The 23,402-nt window shown below is 46.4% G+C and overlaps 2 protein-coding genes across 3 annotated transcripts; one reads left to right on the top strand and one right to left on the bottom strand.

The window, feature by feature from the left end:
* Window positions 1-1,825: 1,825 nt before the first annotated feature.
* On the top strand, window positions 1,826-7,217 carry LOC119397131 (uncharacterized). The gene is made up of 6 exons (XM_037664570.2): window positions 1,826-2,048; window positions 2,276-2,480; window positions 2,743-3,106; window positions 3,274-3,407; window positions 4,568-4,632; window positions 5,997-7,217. Exons 1-6 carry the CDS (start codon window positions 1,836-1,838, stop codon window positions 6,288-6,290), a joined length of 1,275 nt encoding a protein of 424 aa, XP_037520498.1. The 5' UTR covers window positions 1,826-1,835; the 3' UTR covers window positions 6,291-7,217.
* A 1,058-nt stretch (window positions 7,218-8,275) lies between these two features.
* On the bottom strand, window positions 8,276-11,007 carry LOC119395647 (uncharacterized). 2 transcript variants are annotated; one of them, XM_049416718.1, is made up of 5 exons: window positions 10,752-11,007; window positions 10,498-10,674; window positions 9,728-9,827; window positions 9,420-9,644; window positions 8,276-9,313 (listed from the first exon to the last, which is right to left on the bottom strand). In XM_049416718.1, the coding sequence occupies exons 4-5, from the start codon at window positions 9,498-9,500 to the stop codon at window positions 8,276-8,278; spliced, it is 1,119 nt and encodes a 372-aa protein (XP_049272675.1). In that variant the 5' UTR covers window positions 9,501-9,644; window positions 9,728-9,827; window positions 10,498-10,674; window positions 10,752-11,007. The 2 variants fall into 2 exon arrangements, with proteins under 2 accessions (XP_049272675.1, XP_049272676.1); XM_049416719.1 differs by lacking the exon at window positions 10,752-11,007 and having other exon boundaries at window positions 10,498-10,716.
* Between the last annotated feature and the right edge of the window lie 12,395 nt (window positions 11,008-23,402).

Here is a 23,402-nt window from a genome sequence, read left to right as displayed (position 1 = left end):
GCGCTTTTCAGTAGTTCTGTTTCTTCCCCTTACGCCGTTTTCATGATCGTGTAACGAATTCAACAGTGAACATAAAATCTGGAGAAAATGTGAGAAGTTATTTTATTTATTATGAATTCAGGGCTCATCCCTGCCAGCTGCAAACGGCGGCTTGTTGCAAACGTCGTTGAAATCCAGCGGCCGTGACACCACCTTCCCGTTTTCTCTTATCTCTCGTTTTTTTTTTTAGTTCCCACCTTTCAGCCCGCGGCACCTTTGTCATCGGTTCCGGTTGTTTCCGAACGCTGTCGCGTTGCGGTGGCGTTGGTTGCCGTGAAAAGCTTATGTACTCCTTTTATTCAGAGAGTTGGGTTGTCTGTGGTCATTAGCGGTACGGGCCACAGACTCAAACTTACCTCAGCAAAACATGCGGAGACAAAAAAGTGCATAAAAGCGGCTGGTGGGCGACGACAAGGTTTCATTTCAAACAAATATACGTGGCAGCCAGCACACAAATTGCGAGCGACTCACAGGGACAAAGTTAAGGTGGGTCGCTTTTGGCAGCTATACGGTAAAAAATAACAAAAAAAAGGGGGGGGGAGGTAAACTCTTTCCTTATACTCGTCTCTGTTTTCTTCTTATTTTTTATTATTGTTTTGTTATGCCTCCAGCTTGTGAGCCCAAATTTTGGCTTCCCATGTCTACTTCCAGTCTGTGCAGACCATAAAAGCTTTCATATTGGTCCTTTGACGTTAGCCGCTGTACAGGCACTGGCGAATCTGCGTTGCACACGAACGTGATTGTCTTCTGGCAGTCTCCGTCATGTGGTCGTCACTTCTAATGAATATATAATTCCGCAGCCTTTTCAACAAAGTTACGAGGAGTGCGTCACTATATTTGTAGAATCCGCTAGTATCAAGCATCCGAAGCTGAATTACTTTTCGGCACAGTATCATGTATCAGATATCATGAAAAATATTCAACGTATGTTTTTACATGCACATCCTCTGTTACGTGTATTGCCAGATGTTTCAAATAAATACCTGTCAAGCATTTTCAGAAAGGTGCTGAAGAAATGTCACGGAAATCAATATGTTAAACTAACAAACGATGCATTAATTACACGCACATAAATATAACAACCACTTTTTCACACATTCAGCGCCATATAATGTTGCTACGCGCATTGTGGAATATTCTTTCAGACACAAAGCAAAAGGTTAGTCCGGAAAACAAAATTCCAGGAGCTCGGCACGATACACGGAACTTAAGTGGCTATTTAACCAGATTACGCGAACGGACTCAACTGAATGCATGATATGTCATGACTGCGACAGATGAGATAGAAGAAACCCGCTTGGAACAGCTGAGTGAGATCGCTGTTGCGACCATCACCAACTAATTTGCTGCGGCTACTGCCCCAACGGAGCCGCCGGCACCCGTTTCCCCTTCCCCGCCCCGTCGCGCCGCAGCGGCCGCAACTGCAACTAGGGCCAACACGCGCTCTCCCATAGGAGACCAGCGCTGGATAGGTGGCGCGCCGAAAAAATGCGCCTGGCGGGAAGTCGCGGCATAAGTCCGCCGCTCCATCAGACGACGTTTGTTGCAGCTCGCATATGTTTCGGCTGTGCGCGTCGTTTCGCTTCGGTTCAAGCTTCTGAGAGAGATAAAATAAAACAATTACAAGCTTCTGCAAATACTCATTCAGCTAGCGCCATCAAGCGAAAGAATACTGAACGAAATTTGCAAAGCTTCATATATTTTTCGCAGTGTGCCGCGGCGAGCGCGGCTGCGTAAACCCGCGTACGTGGTTCCCCGGTTCACAGTCCCGTGCTTGGTCCCGTGTGTCGGCAGCCATGGCGCCAGTTGTGCTCCGCTATGGCTTCAGTAAAATAACATGGCCTGAGGACCACTTCCGCAGAAAGGCACTAGAAAACGGGGCGAAGCTGTGCAAGGCGAGATACGCGTACGATGTGGAGGAGGCGGTGCCGTGCCGTGACAGCGACACTCAAGTTACCGCGAAATGCCACTCGCAAGTGCACCAAACCAGCTACAATGTCACACTTCAGGTAAGCGAGCATTTGATGCTAGCTCGGTTATTACTGCGTGTTCCTGTCTTGTTTCTTTACGGCACGTGTAGTTGTGTAAAATAAGCGCGACGCTGTACGCGGTAAATCGCACAGTTGGTTTAATCGTACAGCGAGTTGACTTCCATGCGTGATCGCAGCGTTGGCACTACATGTTTTCATTTCTTGTGCACGTTTACTTAATGCAGTTTTTATGTGTTCGTCTCTAGCTGTCGTCTCAGCGCGTGATAAGTGGAGCCACCTGTTCGTGCAAGGCCGGCAGCGACGGCGCCTGCAAGCATGTCGCAGCGGTAGCGCTCGAGCTAAACAACTTAGCCGATGCGACGTCGTCCACTGACGTGCCTCAAGTGTGGGGCCGTCCAGCGTCCAAGCCGAACACCTCAAAAAAAGAATCGGTAGAGGAGCTCTTCGGAGGTAGGTAGACTGGCCTTCTAGTAATCACAATGTCAACACCGTGGTGCGGCATAAAATAGAATGTGGACACTCTACTGATTGCTTTAGAATAGTTGGGAAAGCATGGCGTGATGTTCTGATCACGCAAGAACATGTTGAATGCAGTGATAATGATAATGTCGCTCATAATTCGAAAGCATAGAAAGAATAAAAACGTGGAAGTCCTTGTTTATCTGTGGGAAACTGAAGCAATATTAACAGTGCTGACCTTCACGTTTTGCAGAATATAAACCACTTTATATTGGTGGCAAGCCACCTGATGAGCAGCCACCTTCGTTCATTTTGGAGCACTTCCCAGACCTCGACTGCATAATGCAATCCACACTGAAGTGGCAGAAGGAGGAAGAAGCAATGTCGGAAGTTCGCGACTGTCTTGAAGACCTCATTTCAAAGGCAGCACTGAATGCAGACCTGTGTTTGGTGAAGGAGGTTTTGAACTGGAGATACAGTCTGCCTCTGTACACCCTTGAGGAAACGGTCACTATGAGTGCCAATGAGCTCAACTTCTTCTCCACTAAGGTGGAATGCACGGAATCCCAGGCAGAATTAATTGCCGCGCAGACAATACCGCAGGCGAAATGCACTCGGTTTGTAACGTTGCACTATTTATTCTCTTCCTATTGTCTTTCACAAGCATAGCATGTTATTTCTGCAATGGGTTGCTTCAGGCATGGTTTCAAAATGCACGAATTCTATTATTTTAAGGTGTGTGTAACTTTTGCACTCAGGATATGATGCCCATTTTGAAATGCAGGTGGCACCAAGAGAGGGCTTGCAGAATATCGAGCACCGTCGCCCACCGCATCATCTGTAGGAAGCGCTCCTTTGAATCGCTGGCAGAACAGCTAAAGAAAACTAAAAGTTTCTACTCTCCAGCCACAGAGTATGGTAAGGAGCTTTTGGTCATTTTTATGAGATTTTGTGCGGTGAGAAGTCAATGTAATAAAAATGTGCTGTGAACTTGTGGGTTATTCTTAGTTGCAGCGTAATTCTGAGCATATTATTGCAAACAGTTGAAGTTAGCTTGTTCAGTATTGTGAAAAAAAAACAACAACATAAGCACGAAGAGGGACATGCACCAAGTGCTCGTAAATTCAATGAGTTTCATCATTGTGCTGCACTTTGTGTGTGCCGCTTCTCATTCTTGAATGAGAACTAACACACAATCGAGCTGGGGAAGGTATGGGGGATGTCATTTGTTGTAATTATGATATAATTGTGAAGAAATGAAAGTGGATGAAAAGCCAATTTGCCACTGGCAGGGACCGAACCTGCAACCTTTGAATAATGCGTTCAATGCTCTACCGATGGAGCTACAGCAGCAGTTGTCCTCCCATCCTCTTAATTGGGAATATCTGTGCATTCAAACCTGGGAGTGTTAGTCAGCACTGCTCGTAGCCATGACGGTGATTATGGAACACTTTTTTTTTTTTTGCCGTCAGTTAGTATGCGGGAGATTATTGGTCAGCTGCCAGCTCGTAGCAAGAACACGTGCTACGTGACGTTAGCAGACGTTGCATAGCTTTGTGTATTACAAAGAAAACACGAGCCCTTAAGTTCCTTTGCTTTTGCTTTTCATTCTTATGTTTCATATTTTTTCGCTCGATTCAACACCACGTTAAAGGTGCTGTCTACTGCTTGGAATCATCTTTCTGGAGAGAATGAGAACATCCTTTGTCACTCTGATGCAGTGATGGAAGTGCTGCTCCAAAAAAAAAAAAAAAAAATGCTGCTACATTCTGTGATTTTTGTTACCAGACATATTCCGATAATGCTGGAACTCCTGTTAATCGAACGCCACACAGATTTTGTTACTGCTATAGCTGCACAATCAGCAAGAGGTTTAAAAACGTTGACTTTCACGGATAGGTTTGTACATGCCACATGTTTTTGTTTACTTGAACAGTTATTTGGCCAACTCTGCAAATTTGTGAACACTTTTCCATAGCGATGAGATATCATCAGGAGGAAGTGATGGTGTCAGAATGCAGTAATGCTAGTTGCATTTTCAGGCTAGGTTTGGTAGTTTTTGTTTTGAACATTCCCAGGTATCACAATGGAACCAATGGCTCGGAAGGTCTTCGAAAAAAAAGTCGGCACCAGAGTCACGCAGGTTTGTTCTCTTAACCACTAATGTTAAAATTTACTCTCATTAAGTCGGTACTTTCTGTTACAAATTGTTTATGACCAGGTTAATTACATATGTATGAATCCTTTGTTGTGTGCGATAAGCACTTATACATGCCACTCTGCAAAAAAGACTTGAAAACTGTGCAGGAAATTTCTGTCATAGAAAATATGTGAAAGTTATTTCATTTTTGTAATACTGTAGAAATTTATACTTCCCATTCACTGTCATGGTGTTTCATAAATGAGTGTAAAAAATCTGGCTCTGCTAGCTGCAACAGATTCATTTTTTTATTGCGTAAAGAATTTGAGTATGCCTAGTTTAATTCCATTGGTTCTGTTCTATATTGTTTGACTAGTGCAGCAGTCGCAGTGCTTTGTAGAAGATGGCAGAAGTTATTGTGCTTACAGGATGTGCTAATAATGATGGTCATTACAAGAAAACTGTCTGCATGCATTTAAAGAACTGGCACTTTCTTGATGTGCGCTAAATATATATATATATATATTGTCTCATTTCTTGAACCAACACGCAGCAGTATATGCAACAACATTTATACATGCTAGACAACGCTAGGCAAGAAATTCATGTCTTGGGTGCATCTGTAGGGGGGGGGGGACATCAATTGACAATGGTGATAGAGTATAGATCACACTTGTTTATCAACCAAGTGAACATCTTCCTAATTTATTCACTTAGTGGTGTAGAAACACATTCATGTCTTGATATCTTGAATCTACATCTTCCAGCAAAAGCTTGCGGGATGCAAAATTTTCTAAAAGGTTACATTCCCGCATACTGTCGGAACATGGCCTCCAATCAGATGTTCCAGCCTGTAGTCATTCTTGAAACTTATACAGTTACCTGCTAGATTAAAAGCGTCATGCACTAACAGAACAGAAATTAGCATTTGTAGGGAAGACCACATTTCGTAAACTTTTGCTCCTCTTCGTACACCTTACCCGAACATTTGCTCCCAGCAGGACTTTCTACGTAAATAGGCAGATACCAGGAAGTGGTCGCGGCAGCTGCAGTCCGATGGAGGCAAAATGTTAGAGATCAGTGTACTTATATTTATATGCACATCAAGGAACACCGCATGCTCAGAATTTTCAGAGCCCTCCTTTATGGCGTCCCTCATAATCATATCGTGGTCGGGGACATAAAACCCCAACAATTATTATTATTAGTTACTAGGAAGTCTGTTATTCATGGTACTGAATTCCAGAATAATGTTCCTCCTCTGTGCTGTCTCACTGAAGGGCTATATGGAGAACTTTTAGAAAATGCGTGAGCACATCTCTGAACGTGAATTACATGCTAATTTGTACATATCACACCCTGTGCAGGTCGGCCTCGTCATCCATCCTCAACAGCCTTGGCTGTGTGCTAGCCCAGATGGTCTGTTCCACACCAGCAAGGGGATCACTTTGCTCGAAATTAAGTGCCCCTACTCCAGGAAAGACGACGTGATCATTGACCCCGACCTGTGCGAGAGCTTCATTAGCTATGTTGTGTATGAGGACGGCTGTCTTAAGCTAACTCGCAGCCACCCATACTACTGTCAGGTGCAAGTGGCAATGTATGTTACAAATACCACAGAGTGTTTCTTTTTGTGTACAGCAGCAAGCAGGACCTCATAATTGTAATTGAAAGGGATGAAGCCTTCCTTGCCAAAAGCATTCCACGGCTTCAGTGGTTTTACCACAATTACTACATGAAGCTGCTGACACACTAAGCTGCGCATAGTGACCTTGTGATATTGCAACACACATACTTGTATGTATTAAGCTTGTTTTGTTGAGTGTGCACTCGGCCTTCAGTATTTTTTTGTCTGTGTGGAAAGTATAAATGCATGTGTTTAACGTACTACCTAGTCACTACTGAAAGTTTTTTGAGCAGGTGTGTTATTTACCTAGCATGCAACCCACATTGTTGTGTGTATTTAGCTTGTTTGGTTGAGTGTGCACTCTGCCTTCAGTATTTTTTGTCTGTGTGGAAAGTATTAAATGAGTGTGCAATAGAGCGAATTTGGGCATGTTGGTGTGTGTGTTTCCTTTCTGTGTCCCCGTCGTTGTTTCGTGCTGTGTGTTTCACCATTAAATGAGTGTGTTTAACTTACTACCTAGTCACTATGGAAAGTTTTCTGAACAGATGTGTTATTTACCTAGGATGCAACCCACATTGTTGTATGTATTTAGCTTGTTTGGTTGAGTGTGAACTCGGCCTTCTGTATTTCTTTTGTCTGTGTGGAAAGTATAAATGAGTGTTTAACTTACTACCTAGTCACTATGGAAAGTTTTCTGAACAGGTGTGTTGTTTACCTAGGATATCAGTTTTCAATGGGATGGGTATAATAAGCTCCTTCTGAATCTGCTTACATGAGGACTATTCACCACGCTTTCTCTGGCACTTTGACATCTTGCATTTTGCTGGTTAACAATAACTAGTTTTGAGCAATATTCTTGTGTCGTGCACTCACACATTCCCTTCCATAAAGCACCAAGCTGTAAATACTTGTATCGTTGGTGTAGCAAAACATAGTCAAAACAACAAACAAAACTACAAGGAACGCTTTATTTCACTTGTATAGATTGCGTCACTAGAGTCAGTGATAGAAGCGACATTTTGCTTTTTGGAGCAGCAACCAGTGTTTCTGGAGCTGATGGCAAAATATTCTGTGCAACTCTGGAGTTTAAAGCATCATTGAAGCATTTCATAAAGATTAATATTTATTATTAAACATATTGCAAATACAATAGTCAGTGCTAATTGCAAGAAACAATTAAGCAGGAAGATCAGCTATATATTTAAAATGCCAGTACTTGTGGCAGAAATTATATAAAAGCGATAAAGCTGAACACCAAATGATAAAAGTAACCACAATCACATATGACCATCACCAAAGAAGCAGTTTATAAGTGGAACGATATAAAAGCAATCTGTTATTTTCATACTTGACCAAAATAGCCTGCACTGAAAATTAAAAAAAAAAAGCAACTCAGTGAGCTGTTCTTGTGGCATAATGAGGTTAAAGCTGATAAAGCAATATATGTATGTCACACATCACATTTGTAACAGCGGCAGTTATAAATCAGTTTGATATTAAACTAATCTCGCACACATTTCACCAAAATAGTCTGCTTGTCAGGCACAAATATATTGCTAAATGAGATATATATTGACAATGCTAGCATGCAGCTAGTATACATGTGGCATACTAGGATAATAGTATACAGCTTTTTTTTGGTTTTGTTTAGGCTCGCTGGATGATCACACGGTTAGAGCTCATTGTTTTCAGCTTCCCAGTGCCATTTTGGCGCATTTACTAACAAAAATTACAGTTTGGAGCAGCATTTCTCTTTCGGAGCAGTTGGAGCAGCACTTCTATCACTCTCATTGTTGGCTGCATGGAGGTGCGAACCAAAACACCATCAGATGTGATTCTAAGAATGTACTTAGATTTAGGTGCACGTTAAAGGACCCCAGGTGGTTGAAATTTCCGGGCGCTCCACTACGGCGTCTCTCATAATCGTATCGTGGTTCTGGGACGTTAAACCACAGATATTATTATTAGGGCTTCACTAGAGAATAAACGTCACGCAGATCTTCAACTTTCAGTTCTGAATTAGCGAGTTTGTTTTTCCTTGGATTGAATGATGGGAGCCTGTAGATTTGCCAATACGCAACACATGTGAAATATGCTGCTCATCGCAGGGATTAAGGTTATTGGTATGCGGTGCTGCAAAACTCCATGTGTCTTTATTCTTTGTATCATGCGCTCAACATGAATGCGGACTTGAGCAATGTGATGTGTTTGCTGCAGCTCTTCTCTAGAAAATGGCTGGTTGCCTGTCGAAAAGGGTGGCATTACCAGCACTGCACTTTTCCCTGCTACACCTGCTCGTATGCCCGGAAATCCCTTGTCAGCGAGGATCACATCCCTCTCTTCAATTATATCAAGGAAGTTTGAGTCTAGGACTATGTGTGCATCTGAGCAGCGACCTCCATATGACTTCGACTTGTAAACTATCAAGCCAGAGGGAGCTATGGCTACTAAAAATTTTAGAGTAAAGCCATTCTTGTAGGAGGAGTACAAAACATGTTGCTGCCTCACATCTGATGGTGTTTCGGTTCGCACCTCCGTGCAGTCAACAATGAGAGTGCATTCTGGGTAACTGAGCTTAAAGCACTCCGGCATTGTGTCGTGAATGACACGCAAATGTGGCTTATAGATCCACTTTCTTGTGGCGTGTGCCAGTGTGCCCAAGACACTGTGGAAAATCCTTGACGCAGTCGTCTCATGAATTGAGAACAGTACGGCTATGGCACTAAATGGCATACCGTGCTTCATCTTGACAAGAAAAATCGCAAGCTTGTTTGGGACACTGACATCGCTCCCTTTATCCCTTGTCTGAGGCAGCATGGTTAGCAGGAGAGAAAACACATTTTCTTCAACCCCACATAACGCTGTTATTGCACCAGGTGTGTGAGAAAGTGTATCATAACCCCCAAAGAAACAAGATCTTGTATCCTGTCCTACAGCACGATGAACGAGCGGGCACATCTGTGACGACGAAATTGCAGGTGTGGCCGGTGCATTCTGGCAAGGTTGCTCGTTTGTCAGGTCCAGTCGCTTGAGATCAGTTTCTTCAACGCCAAGGCCCTGTTGATCCGTGATGCACCAAAAACACAAGAGCAAAAGCAAGAACAAAATATTTCGCTGTATGTTTTGCGACAAAAAATGGTTAGCAGAAAGTCTTGAAACTTACATTTACACTGTGTAGATGTACTTCTTGAACAGACTGCTCCTGATTACAGTTGTTCACAGCAGGTTCATGTTCTGCCTGCATAAGGGAGATAAAAACACTTTACACACTAGTTCACGCAGATAAGGAGATACTACACAATGTAATTTGTATTCCAATGAATGGAAATAAGCTTGCATTATCATGTGAGTCAACACCACAGTGGCTCTGGGAGCAAACATCCTGGCCCTGTGAATCAAATAAGATCAATAATTAAATTCGCGCAAATTGCATTATTAAAATGGTTTATTTACATAACTGTGTTCACATACCTCGTCATTTTCTGGCTGTGTGTTTGCATTCGTGGCTGGTTGTAGTGACTGAAAAGCATTCATTGATGAGTCCGCGCTGCGTCGATGGCGTTCTGCCCACCTGCGAAGCAAAAATAAAAGGGGGGGGGGAGCGTGGAGGGAAGAGAGGAGGGGATCGTGATTTTTTTTTTTTCTCGAGGATTCAGCAGTCCGCGGTAAATATGCACGCGAAGTTTGGTCATGCACCGTATGTCTAAGCAGGCACAGGCAAGCGAAAAAAGTGAAAGGCGACTATGTTACACGAATTAAAGAAGTAAAAATTGAAAAAATTCGACACCTACAGCGAGTTGTCAATTCTGATATCACTTCGCCACGGCAGCCAATGCCATTCAGCCAGGGGCGTAGCCAAGGGTTCAAACCCCCCCCCCCCCCCGAAAATTTTCAATTTTGCTTGCGTATATATACACGCACACATACAAACGCACGCACGAACATACAAAAGTATGGCTGAACCCCCCCCCCCGAAAAAAATTTCTGGCTACGCCCCTGCATTCAGCTGATGCGGAATCTTTATCGGATTATCTGACTCCTACAAGGTTAGCTCCGAGCCGACCGGGAGGATGTCTGCCGCCCAAATTAGGCATGTCTGCATGTGTTGGGTATCCATCGCGTGCGCATGTTTCATAACAGTTCGACGGCTTAGCCGTGCGTGCCCCTGCACACATCTCGCTGGGTAAGGCAGCTTCAGGAAATTTCCACATAACTATTGGCAAACAATGTAAACTACTTACCTATCGAAGCGTTCACCGGACGCGGTGGAGTCAGCAGGAGCTTGGCGGTAATATTCCGACGGGAAAATTGTTGGCACATATGCCGGATGGTGCATAATATTGCTCATCTTGTTTCCCACGAAATGTTGACTACAGACTCTGCTGTTTGGTCCTGGCTCCCATACCTGGCCGTCTTCACTGTTGTATAAAACAATGAAACACGCGAAATTCGCTTTAGACCCCAGCTCGACGCCGCTAGAAAGGACCGAACTTACCCCGCTCGCCTGACAGCTTGTATCCAACGTTGCCTCCGTTCTTGCTCGTATGGTTTCGCAGGAAAGACGTAGAAAGATATATCACCTCTCATTCCTACATAGTTATGACACTTATATACGCTGCAGTACCGTCGGCCTCCTTTTTTTTTTGTTCGGCGTTCACTGCCTGCACCGCCTTCGCTAGTAGCCATCCTTGTGCGTGTCGTCCGCGGGAGCGGCTGAGAAGTGCGCGCTTTGACCGCCAGGGCGGCCGGAAACTCCAGCGCTGGTTCCCTATAGAAAGCCGCCCGACGCGGCAGGCCAACACCCTCTAGACTTTAAGGCCTGAAGGCTGCCACCGTGACGTCACGAAGCGGCGGCGGCGGTTGCTCGCCACACAGCGAAGGCTTGCGTAGGGACGTCTGCTGAGCGCTTGTCTTGGCCTTTTCTTTCGTCAGTGTTCCTGTTTGGTGCTTAGGAATTCCCTCCCCAGGAGTAAAGGAATTGCGTGCAAATATTTACGGTCAAATGAGCCTCACAAATTTTGACATATTTCTTTCTTTTGTGAATAAGTAAAAGACGTGTGTTTGGTCTGAGGAGTATCAAGCACTTAAACCGAGTTTTGCTGAGCTTATGCCCTGTATTTCACCTCGGTAGTAAACAGAAATAGATATATCAAATGTCCAGGAACTTCGCATAATTTTGTTCATCGGTTCTTGGTTATACATCCGGCTGGTAGCACAAACTTGCGACTGATTGATACACCGGCCACAAAAGAGCCCGAACACGCAGTCACACCTCGAAGAAAATTATCTTCGCGTAATGCATTCAGGGAAGTTCGAATAAAAAAAAAGATTCATAGGAACAAGCTACCCTTCGACCTTAAGTAAAACTGCAAGGTTAACTGTTCGTGCGAAAATACGTAGGCTCCATACATTTGCCTTCTCGAGTTGCGCTTGCCAGTGATAGGGAAACTTATGGGCAGGTAATAAATGAAACAGAGGAAATCTTACACCAGGTCGCAAGCGTGCTTTATAAGCGAGAATGGGAGACTAATGGCATTTTGTCTGAACAACTTGATTTACAGCGGGGCCAAAGGCACTTCGAGAGCTATTTCTAGCTGAGCGTTTCCAGCTTTCCCTTCTTTGATTCCGATTCAGCTTCTAAAACCATTTCTTGCGGCTAAAGACTTGTATGAGAGCATTCGTGCTGCACTGCAACTCTTGCTTCAGAACCAGCTGTCAAGCATGTCCATCGTCGCAGGTATTAAAATATGACGACTCGTCGTTGGTTAGGAGCTCCACGATGAGGTCTGTAACCACTTGGTGCTGTTTCGAGAACTTTAAAGCACTTCTTGTTTTGACGATTGCTCCAGGACTGCATGATTATATGCGACAGCATTTACGACAAACAGCGCTAAAAGCAGGATACTTCCACGGTCCATTGCTCTGACGAGGTCAGTGCTTCTCTGCAACACAAACTGAAATTTCTTTATTCACTGTCGTTGCTTCTCTACATTTCTCACTCTTGAGTTTCTTCAAGGCGGCGTAGACAGCATACCCTGCCATATACACCAATACCGGGATAATGTCCGTCATGTTTTACAGCGTTTCCTCGGTGACAACTACGTTGCAGCAAGGCCGTGGACAGTTTGCTTCCCTCTGAAGGCTATGCCATTCCTCATCCTCGTCACTGGCGTTTCTAGAAGTGGCGACCGTCGTACTTCTAATCACGCTTGGAATTATATGTAGAATATTCTGCAGGAAAACTCACCCTGAGGTTCTGTGAAGGAGTGAAGTTGTCACAGAAATCGCGCGCAGCCATTTTTAGCGCGGCTACGCATCTTGGAAAATCGAAAAACGCACACCTTCCACTTCAAGTCGTAATTGCTACTGCACTGAAGGACACAGCACTTGTTCGGTTTGACGAATTCAATGCCCCACACACGCTTCAGCACGCACGACGTTCTCACATTTTAGAAAAAAACGGCACACTGCACTGATAGAACCGACGTACCACGTGTGGCAGCAAGAAACATACTGACGTGCCGGTGTGCCGCCGCACTACTCGCCCTCCGTCATTAAATATAGCGCGCTTTTGAGTTGAAAGTTATCTCGCTGGGTGCTGATATTTCATTTAAAGATAACTCTCATAGGGTTATTGCAGGTTTCTTCCGCCGATTGTATTTGTTTATTCAGAAAAATGGCGCGACTTTCTTAATGACGACCAGTGACACGTGTTTCGACTTGTATCCATCCGCGTTTGAGCGGGCCACCGGGAACGGGGGAAACCGGATTCCCGCTGCCGTCGCCGCCTCCGCTTGGTGACGTCAGCACTTCGAATGCGGAGAGCGCTTCGGCCTTAGAGTCTAGAGGGTGTTGGGCAGGCCGTACCGTGCGCTTTTTATCCAGCGGCCGTGGCACTCGCATCGCGAGGGGTCTCCCTTTTCGGAGGTGCACTGAGGTACGGGGGCGGAGTCACTTTTCTTTTTGTTGTTGTTCGTTTCCTGACGTCACTTCCGTTTCTTTTTTTTCTTCTTTTTCGCGTAGAGCGGTTAGGAGCGGCTGCATGTTTTCAAGTCTTTTCTTTTTGCGCGGGTAGGAACAACACTGTGCAGAGACCTTTAATCGCGATTTGGCTAACCTCAGAGCAAAACTCGATCCGTGTCGGCCCTGATCGCGATCAAAAGTGTTCGTACGACACCGGTATATGACACCATAGAGTTAATATACTGACTCTAGAGGAAAAGCTCCCCATAGGGCCCATGCATTGAAACCTATAACCGCATGGGTTCCGCCATGATGGAACAAAACGATCGTTGCCAGCGTTGCCAGACCCTGAGACGCTCGCTATATTTGACGGTAGTAATCAGTTTTAATCTACCAACCTAAGCCAGCTTCGCGCTGTTCAGAGAACATCAGCTGTGTTTTGATGCGTGAAGCCGTGTGTTAGTGCACGATTGTCTGTGCAGCTGGTCCGGTTGATAACAGTTAAAATTTCCACCTGTTTGTGGATGGTTTTTACTAGGAACTCCCTGCCAAAGTTTCTCCGTTCGCTGGCACAAAGGTCACTCGACAGATTCGCAGCTCGAAGCAAAGTCCGTAGGCCGTGGTCGCGCGCTGATTCGACTTGCAATGGCGAGACACCTGTATCGACGTTCTTTTTCAGCTCATTGCTGCCGTACTTCAGCGCAGAGAGCCGTAAAGCAGAAAAATGTCGATTGCAGCATGCAGCGGCGAATGTGAGTGAGACATCTCCCGAAAGCTTCAATCGAAACTAAAGTTACACGGCCCACGAAGCTTTATCGCCGTTAAAAAGTATTAAAAAAATCGGTTGCGACTAGTGCGTACACAACTTTCAGGGCTTGTCTCATCTCTTCTTTGCCGTCCGTCCTGGTTTGCTCTGATGCGCTGAAGTTTCCAGCTCGAAAGAAAAAAGGGCTGTCACATGAAGTCGAGTGGTATGCGGCGAGAGAAAACGCACACAACGGGACACTGTGACAACTATGAGATACACGTCGCGAACGAAGTTTCAGGGGCTTTAACACGACGCGCAAACCGGCGCAATCGGCCGCAAGCACACACTCGCGTACTCGCGAGTGTTGATATGGTGGTGCCATCTAGTTAACCAGCCTGGAAACGCTCCTTTCCGCGCGCAGTAAATTGCATAAATAGCCGTCGTATTCTTTCGTAGAAGTATTCAAAATAAACACAAAACAATATCCGCAAGTTTTTAATTGTGCAGATGCTTCTTTAGGATTGATATGTGATGGCAAGAATGACAACGTTCCAAGATGTCAGCGTTCTTGTGGTTATAGGTCTCGCGGCCCAGCTTTTCCTCTAGAGTCAGTATATTAACTCTATGTATGACACGGCATGAAAGCAAGCTTGACGGCTCGCAGAAGTTCGAGCCATCGTGGTGACCGCTGTTATGACGGTGGATACGCAGGTCGTTGAAGGCGCACGTAATATTTCCAAGGTTATTGTCGTGATCGACTTGAACATAAGCCTCCTGTGTTCCCGAAGAATCTGACCTGGAAACTGGACTCGCTTGAGCGCTGGCCAGACGTCGGCTGAGTTCAGTAACGAACTCTGGAATTAAAACTGCTGAACGAGTTGGCTGGGTGAGTGGAGCATTAGTTAATGCGCGCTAAATATGTTAATACTTTAATGAAAACGCGTCCAATGTCCACCGCATCCTGGATTATTACGTTGGCCGTCGTTCCAGTACCAAACAGCTACTTGGTGGCCCGTGGGCTGGCCGATCGCGCGTCGCAGGCGCACGAATAATAAATCGAGCAATGTTGCAGGAACAAAAGCAACAAACCGTGTATCATTGTATCACCACAGAGAAAGGTATCACTGCCACCGTCATAACAGCCGACACCACGATGGCTCGAACTTCTGCGTGCCGTCGAGCTTGCTTTCACACCGTGCCATAATACCGGTGTCGCACGGACACTTTTGATCGCGATCGACAGCCAACGTATCCTGCGGTCGACAGTTCGGTATTGAACTCAGCTGACGTCTGGCCAGCGCTAAAGCGAGTCCACTTTCCAGGTCAGATTCTTCGGGAACACAGGGGGCTTATGTTCAAGTCGATCACGACAATAACCTTGGAAATATTACGTGCGCCTTCAACGACCTGCGTATCCACCGTCATAACAGCGGTCACCACGATGGCTCGAACTTGTGCGAGCCGTCAAGCTTGCTTTCACACCGTGTCATATACCGGTGTCGTACGGACACTTGATCGCAATCAGGGCCGACACGGATCGAGTTCGGCTCTGAGGTTAGCCAAATCGCGATTAAACGATTAAATCATGCAGCCGACCTTGATGCAGCGATCAAATGTGCCCGTGTCAGCAGAGAACATCGTGTCAGCCTGTCGGCGCTGTCGGGTTAGTCGGGTCCATGCTCTGCAGTGTTGTCCTTCCTACCCGCACAAAAAAAAACAAAAAACAAAAATAATGACTTCAGAAAACATACAGCCGCTCCACGCAAAAAAAGAAAGAACGGAAGTGACGTCAGGAAACGAACAACAACAAAAAAATTGGGGGACCCTTAACTTCGCCTTTAAGAGTTGAACGCGATAGCGAAATCCGGCCCCTAGTGCGCACTTAACCACTAAGTGCATACTTATTAATGTGTATTGCTACACTCACACACGCACGCACGCGCGCGAATTTTACAGGCTTTCGATCTAAAGCAAGAGTCGCATGGCCTCCAAGATATACGCCGCGCGCCGGCCCTCTCGGATGCCATGAAAAGTCGAGACATATTTCTTACGATGCCTCACAGATGGCAGCACATTATCTAGCGTTTGCTGCGTTGGCTTGACATGTTTTCCTCTAGATGGACATAGTTGTCCATTTTTAGAGCTGTTTGAAAGTTCGTGTGTGTATTTAGCGGCGATGGCTGCACTATCCCGGCGTTTTTCGACGTAGTTTGATGGCCTCGCGAATGCGCCTACCGTATGGGCTCGTTTTCGTCGTGACACCTGCCGAACAAAATGCGTTAAGGAGACTCCTTGTACTACATGGCATTTATGTAGTGTTTTTGTCCGAAGCAGCTACAAGCAACATCGTGGCTTTGTGGTAAGACACCAGCTTGCCACGCGAACGGCCTGGGTTCGATCCTCATTGGGACCGAAGATTTTGTCGTTTATTTTATTTGCTACTTTCTCGATTTTTCGCTCACGGATGATTTTTCGCTCACAACCAACGGTGCCGACGCCGACAGCGGAATTTCTGCGACACGAGCTCTCTAACGCTACCGCGTTAAAAGAAAAGTGACTCCACCCCCGTACCTCAATGCACCTCCGGAAAGGGAGACCCCATCGCGAGAGCTCGGGGGAGCTCCCGCGTGTGTGGGAGAGCGTGGGCTAGGGTAGGCGCGTGCTTTGGCGCTTCTCCTCTCGGCGGGCGCCCCACTCTCCCGTTCGCTCGCTCGCAAACGTATATAAATGGAGCGGAGTGCGCGCTCTACTCCCTCTCGACCCGTTCGCCGGCTTTCGTTCCGTACGAGGACATGTACATGCTCGCCTACACCGGAGACGGAGTCTTTGTGCTGACCGTGTACCTGGCGCCCAACCTCGCCCGAGACGCCGTTGCCGCGCAGCTCGATGCGGCCATAGAAAGTGTCTGTGCGCGCTCCAAAAGCTCTGACCCCGTTGTCTTGGTTGGTGACTTTAACGTTGACGTGCGAAAGACGAGTGAACAGTGGCTTGTCGAGTACATGCGCACCAAGCACTCTATGCAGTGTGCCTCTACCGCATCCGCACTCTGCCCCACAACCGTTCACGGTACTTGCATTGATCTAGTCTTTACCCGAAACTGCGACGCCCGGATGCTTCTCAAAGACCCTCTGACCGTGCACTTTACCGACCACAAGGCAGTGATCGTGGCCGTCAAGCGCAACGATAACACAAACAGGTGTTAAATAAATGGTTACCCTACAAATCACCGTCTCGTCATTCATTATATAATTACGTCGCCGCACACTCGCGCCCAAAGAAATGCATTCGCATTTCCTCACGATTCCCTTCGGGTAGGTGGGGTGAATATTTTTTTCATGACACCGACAGGTGGCGCGCTGCTCGTCTCCGAGATGCCTAGAGCGAAGTCTTCCAAAGTGGTCTCGTGGATTCACTCCGGCTAAGCGTGTGTTATGTGACCCGTTGCTTCGCCTGCTCGGCTTTTGTTTGTGTGTGTTGGTGCGTGATGCCAAAAGGCGTTGCCGTAGCCACCGGCGCTTCGCGGGAAACTTCCATTTTCTAGTCAGCGAATGCGTCTATGGCACGCTGTCTGCTAAAGCGAGAAACGCATGTCGCGTTTTTCGCGACCGAGAAACGTACGTATGCCGCAGTTTTTGCGAGCGAGAATGGCACGTCACGTTTTTCGCGACTGATAAACGTATGCCGCATTGTTCGCGAGCGAGAAACGCATGTCACGTTTCTTCGCGAACGAAAAAAGAATGTGCGGCAAATGCCGGTGTTGCTGCCGATCTCTTCAGCATACAAAACATTTTCTGTCGTGAAATTTCGTCGTCCCGTCGATAGATTATCCGTTGCCGTCACTGGACCAGTGGATGCGTGCCTTGGTTACTTTGTGTGGTCGACCGTGCCTCGCAAGAAAGCCGAAAAGCGTCCGCTGCATCGCGCCGACGGCTCACCTGCGAGTTTGTTGTTTTCATGTGCTCACGCTACGTGACGACAAAACAACAAAGACAGCAGATACATTGTTTCGCCCCTGGATCCACAACGGGATACGTCTCAGACAGCTTCGTTCCCCAACGTCGCTGCGTACCTTTCCAAGAAGTTGCCAAGGAAACGGGGGGCGATAGCCCCCCGCAAACGACCACCCACTGCATAAGCCGATGTGCAGTGTTTTCCAATCGGTGCAGTCCAAACAAAGCTGCAGCAGTACGAAGCAATTACCAAAGCTCTTGTTGGGCCAGCATCACTGTTTGCCTAATCTCGAAAATTATTTGGTTATATGGTTAGTGTGTGCCGTAAGAAGTCGCGGACGGAAAAAGCGCCTCGCGTCCGTACCAAGCACCTCCGCGAACCTAAAGCCAGCGCGCGGATGGAATCTCGGAGCCGACAGACGCGTCCGAGGACGCGTCGATGCGGCGGCGCTGCTCATGACGCGCCGTCGCTTCCATGACGCGCCGTCGCATCGTCATGAAAACATGCTGCGTCTCCGGCGCGCCGTTGCTGACACCTCCCTCTCTAGCCACCATATCCAGGGAGCGAAATTTGAGGCTAAATAGTGTTAGCGATGTGCAGCGATGGCGTAGTGGTAGAGCGTCAGCTTCGCATGCAAGAGGTCCGTGGTTCGAATCCCGGTGCCGGACAATTGCAGGATTGGCCACCCTGGTGTAGTACTAGGCCACTACCTCCCACATGAATACACCAATTAACCCTCGGCCCTCTGTTCCCAGCGGTTGCGAAGCAACTGACCATGGCGGCGGTCAGACCTGCGACGCAGCAGAGGGTGCTAAGAATCTCCGTGTCCGGATGGGCCGCCATTGGAATCTGAATTTGCCTACGTATCACGCTAGAACTTTATCTAGTGATGCGAGTCTAGCTGTACTTCTCGAGGAATCAGAGGGTGTTAAATGGGATGTAATAGGGCTCAGTGAGGTTAGAAGGCCACATAAGGCTTATACAGTGCTGAAGAACGGACACGTCCTGTGCTATCGTGGCTTAGCTGACAGAAGAGAACTAGGAGTGGAGTTCCTTATTCATAAAAATATAGCTGGTAATATAGAGGAATGCTATAGCATTAATGAGAGGGTGATATGTATCGTAATTAAGTTTAATAGGAGGTACAAGATGAAGGTGGTACAGGCCTACATCCAGCCATGATGATCAGCTGGTTGAACGCTTCTACGAAGACGTAGAATCAGCAATGCATAAGGTAAAGACACAGTATACTGTACTGATGGGCGACTTTATTGCAAAAGTAGGCAAGAAGCAGGCTGGAGATTATGCAGTTGGGGATATGGCATCGGCTCTAGAAACGCCAGAAGGGAGTTACTAGTAGAGTACGCAGAACGCAATAATTTACGCATCTTGAATACCTTCTACAGAAAACGGGCTACTCGTAAGTGGACGTGGAGGAGTCCTAATGGCGAAACTAAAAATGAAATAGTCTTCATAATGTGCGGCCACCCGGACATTGTACAGGATGTGGAAGTAGTTAACAAGATCCGATGCAGTGACCATAGAATGGTAAGATCTAGAATTCATCTAGACGTGACGAAGGAACGGCAGAAACTGATACGCAAGAAGCCGATTAATGAACTAACTCTGAGAGGGAAAGTACAGGAATTCAGAGTTTCACTTCAGAATAGGCACGCGGCTTTAACCGAGGAAACCGACCTTAGCGTTGACGCAATAAATGATAATCTGACTACAGTAAAACCTCGGTGATACGAATATTGTGGCGTTAACAAAAATATTCGTATTATCCGAAATTCGTATAACCAGAAAACATGGAAAATTAGTATGCAACAAAAGAAAGTTGGCATACCGTATGATTTAGTGTTTCTTATGGCCTCAGCTATGTCATCAACAGCTCTGAATGATTGTCACTAAACTTATTACACGTCAGCGATCGTACTTGTACTCGTAAATATACGGTGCGAGCGCGCGTGTGTAATTAATGAACCAGATGTGTTGTGACGAGTGACCGCTAGTGGCCCCTTGCTAAACGTATCACGCTTTTCTGCATGACGATAGAGTGTTGCGGCAAAAGTCACGCGATAGATGAAGGCCAGAAAATTTTAGAATCGCTGTCCCTTGTTGCTGTTATTTTCTCATCATGGTGGTGTCGGGGGCGTTCTTCGGGAGATTTACGGCCGCGCCCGCACAATCGAGATGTTTAAGAAAGGGAAAATAGACAACCACCCATTTGTAGCACGAAGCCACAAGGAAATCCATACCTTGCGGGATTCCGCAGAACTGATTTACAATATGTGTCCAGTTGCTTTGAGTTGTCGATGAATTCGCCCTCGCGCTGCCAATTGCTAGCTTCCTGGTTAGCTCACTTGGTAGAGCGACCGCCCCGGATAGGCGTTGGTCCTGGGTTCGATCCCCGGACCAGGACGAATTTTTCGGCAACTAAAAGGCTTTATTTCTGAGAAATCCGTATGGATTTCCTTGTGGCTTCGTGCTACAAATGGGTGGTTGTCTATTTTCTCTTTCTTAACCCCTTCCGCCTCCTTGTGGGATTCCGCAGAACTGATTTACAATCGAGATGTTTGCTCAAAATTTGGGAGTCCCTCGTGTAAATCGGAGAGTTGGCAGGTGTGCGCGTACGTTTCGAGGCCGAACTCCTTCGCCAAGACCGTCCGCTTCGTCTCTTGGGGTCTTCGTCCACCTTTCATGAGACTTCATGATAGACCCGCAGCCCAAGTTTCAGTCTTGTTTCATAGAACGTCTGATTGCGAGGACATGGCTTTCATCGACGTGGCAGGCACGTGTTAACGCAGCACATAGACGCTGCTGCCTCGAGAATAGCAGCACGCGTGCACGCGTTGAAAAAAAAAGAAAAGCGACGTCAACGCCATCTGTAATCTAAACGGGAAGGTGCATACCGGCCTCCAAGGTTCGGGCGCACAATCTCGGAGGCAAGACGCACCGTTGATGCATTGTTCGTACCTGTGCGCTAGCGTACGGTCGTATCAAACGTCGCGGGGTGAAAATCGGTTTGCAACAACCGTACTCCAATACATCATAGGCTAATGGGCCTTGGCCGGGACCACATAAAAATTCGTATCACCCCGAAATTCGTACGAGCCGTGGTCGTATCACCGAGGTTTTACTGTAGTATCATTAAGGAGTGTGCAGTGGAAGTCGGCGGTACAGTCGTTGGACAGGACACTGGTCAGCTATCCCAAGTGAGCATGCTCTAAAGAACGGAAGAAGCCTCAAAGCTATGAAGACAAAACTGTGCATAGGCAAAAATCAGATGTATGCATTAAGGAACAAGGAAGGCAAGGTCACAAACAATATGGATAGAATAGTTGAGGTAGCGGAAGAGTTCTACATAGATCTGTACAGCAGCCGAGACAGTCAGGATGATGACGTAAGAAGCAGTAATAGCGCAGAGGAATCTGACATCCCACCACTATTGACAGGAGAAGTACAGAAAGCCCTAAAGGGAATGCAAAGAGGCAAAGCAGCTGGTGAGGATCAGGTAACATCAGACCTGTTGAAAGACGGTGGAGAGATTATGTTAGAAAAACTGGCCACCCTTTATACGAAGTGTCTCGACGGGGAGGATACCAGAATCTTGGAAGAATGCCAACATCATCTTGATCCATAAGAAAGGGGACGCCAAGGACCTGAAAATTACAGGCCCATAAGCTTACTGTCCGTTGTCTACAAGCTATTTACAAAAGTAATTGCTGACAGAATTAATACGACATTAGAGTTCAATCAACCAAGGGACGAGGCAGGATTTCGTACAGGCTTCTGAACAATAGACCATATCTATATTATCAATCAGGTGATAGAGGAATGCGCGGAATACAACCAACCCCTATACATAGCCTTCATAGATTACGAGAAGGCATTTGATTCGGTGGAGACATCAGCAGTCATGCAGGCGCTGCGGAATCAGGGCATCGACGAAGCCTATATAAACATAATGGAAGAAATCTACAGCGGATCCACAGCCACTATAGTCCTCCATAAAGAAAGCGACAGAATCCCAATAAAGAAAGGCGTACGGCAGGGAGACACGATCTCTCCAATGCTATTCACCGCGTGTTTACAGGAGGTTTTCAGGGCCCAAGATTGGGAAAAATTAGGGATAAAATTTATTGAAGAGTATCTCAGTAACCTGCGATTCGCTGATGACACCGCATTGATGAGTAACGCGGGAGACGAATTACATCTCATGATTACTGAACTGGATACGGAAAGTAGAAGAGTACGTCTGAAAATTAATATGCTTAAAACTAAAGTTATGTGGAACAATCTTGGCAGAGAACAGCGCTTTGCGATAGGTGGCGAGACAGTGGAAGTTGTAAAGGAGTACGTCTACTTAGGACAGGTAGTAACCGCGGAGCCGAACCATCAGAGTGAAATAACTAGAAGAATAAGGATGGAATGGGGCTCATTCGGCAAGCATTATCAAATAATGAATGGTAATCTACCACTATCCCTCAAGAGGAAGGTATATAACAGCTGCATCTTACCGGTACTTACCTACGGAGCAGAAACCTGGACACTTACAAAGTGGGTTCAACTTAAATTGAGGACGACGCAGCGAGCGATGGAAAGGAAAATGATAGGTGTAACCTTAAGAGACAGGAAGAGAGCAGAGTGGGTGAGGGAACAAAGGGGGGGTTAAGGACATCATAGCTGAAATCAAGAAGAAATGGATATGGGCCGGGCACGTAGCACGTCGGCAGGATAACCGGTAGTCATTAAGGGTAACTGACTGGATTTTAAGAGATGGCAAACGCGTGAGGGGGAGACAGAAAATTAGGTGGGTAGATGAGATTAAGAAGTTTCTAGGTATAACGCGGCAGCAGAAAGCACATGACCGGGTTGATTGGCGGAACATGGGAGAGGCCTTTGCCCTGCAGTGGGCGTAGACAGGCTGATGATGATGATGATGAGTGTTAGTATGGGCGCCAGTTTTGAAAATAGGCCTTTATAGGCATTTGTAAGCATTTAGGCCCAAATGCCAAAAATAGGCATTTATGGGCCCTATAAAAACGCTATAAATGCTCTCCTTAATCTATAATTCATGCCCATATTAGAAGTGGCGCGATAGCAGCGTAAGGAACAAAATAGGCATTTTCCCAAAATCCGGTCTCTAGTGATGACCAAGCAATAAACGATGGTCTTAACGCATTCTTCCACACTTTTCAAGCAACTTTACATCAGCATACAGTAGATATGGAGTGGACACACTTTAACGGCAAGTTGACAACGCTAACCGATAAATTCATACATAAAGTTAGCTTCACAACCACTTGTCATAAACCATGGTTTAAGAAAAATTTATAACGCCTCGCAACTAAAAAAAAACGCGTCGTCAAGAATTTGACAAACCCCAGTAGCGAAACATCGCATCATGACACAAGAAAGTGCCCAACCAATCCGCCACAGCCCACACCCAACTTCGACGCGAGAACGCGTGGCCGTTAA

Source organism: Rhipicephalus sanguineus, chromosome 6 (genome assembly GCF_013339695.2).
Source record: "Rhipicephalus sanguineus isolate Rsan-2018 chromosome 6, BIME_Rsan_1.4, whole genome shotgun sequence".
NCBI lineage: Eukaryota > Metazoa > Arthropoda > Arachnida > Ixodida > Ixodidae > Rhipicephalus > Rhipicephalus sanguineus.
Note: the sequence above shows the minus strand (reverse complement) of the source record. Positions and strands in the feature narration are given on the sequence as shown.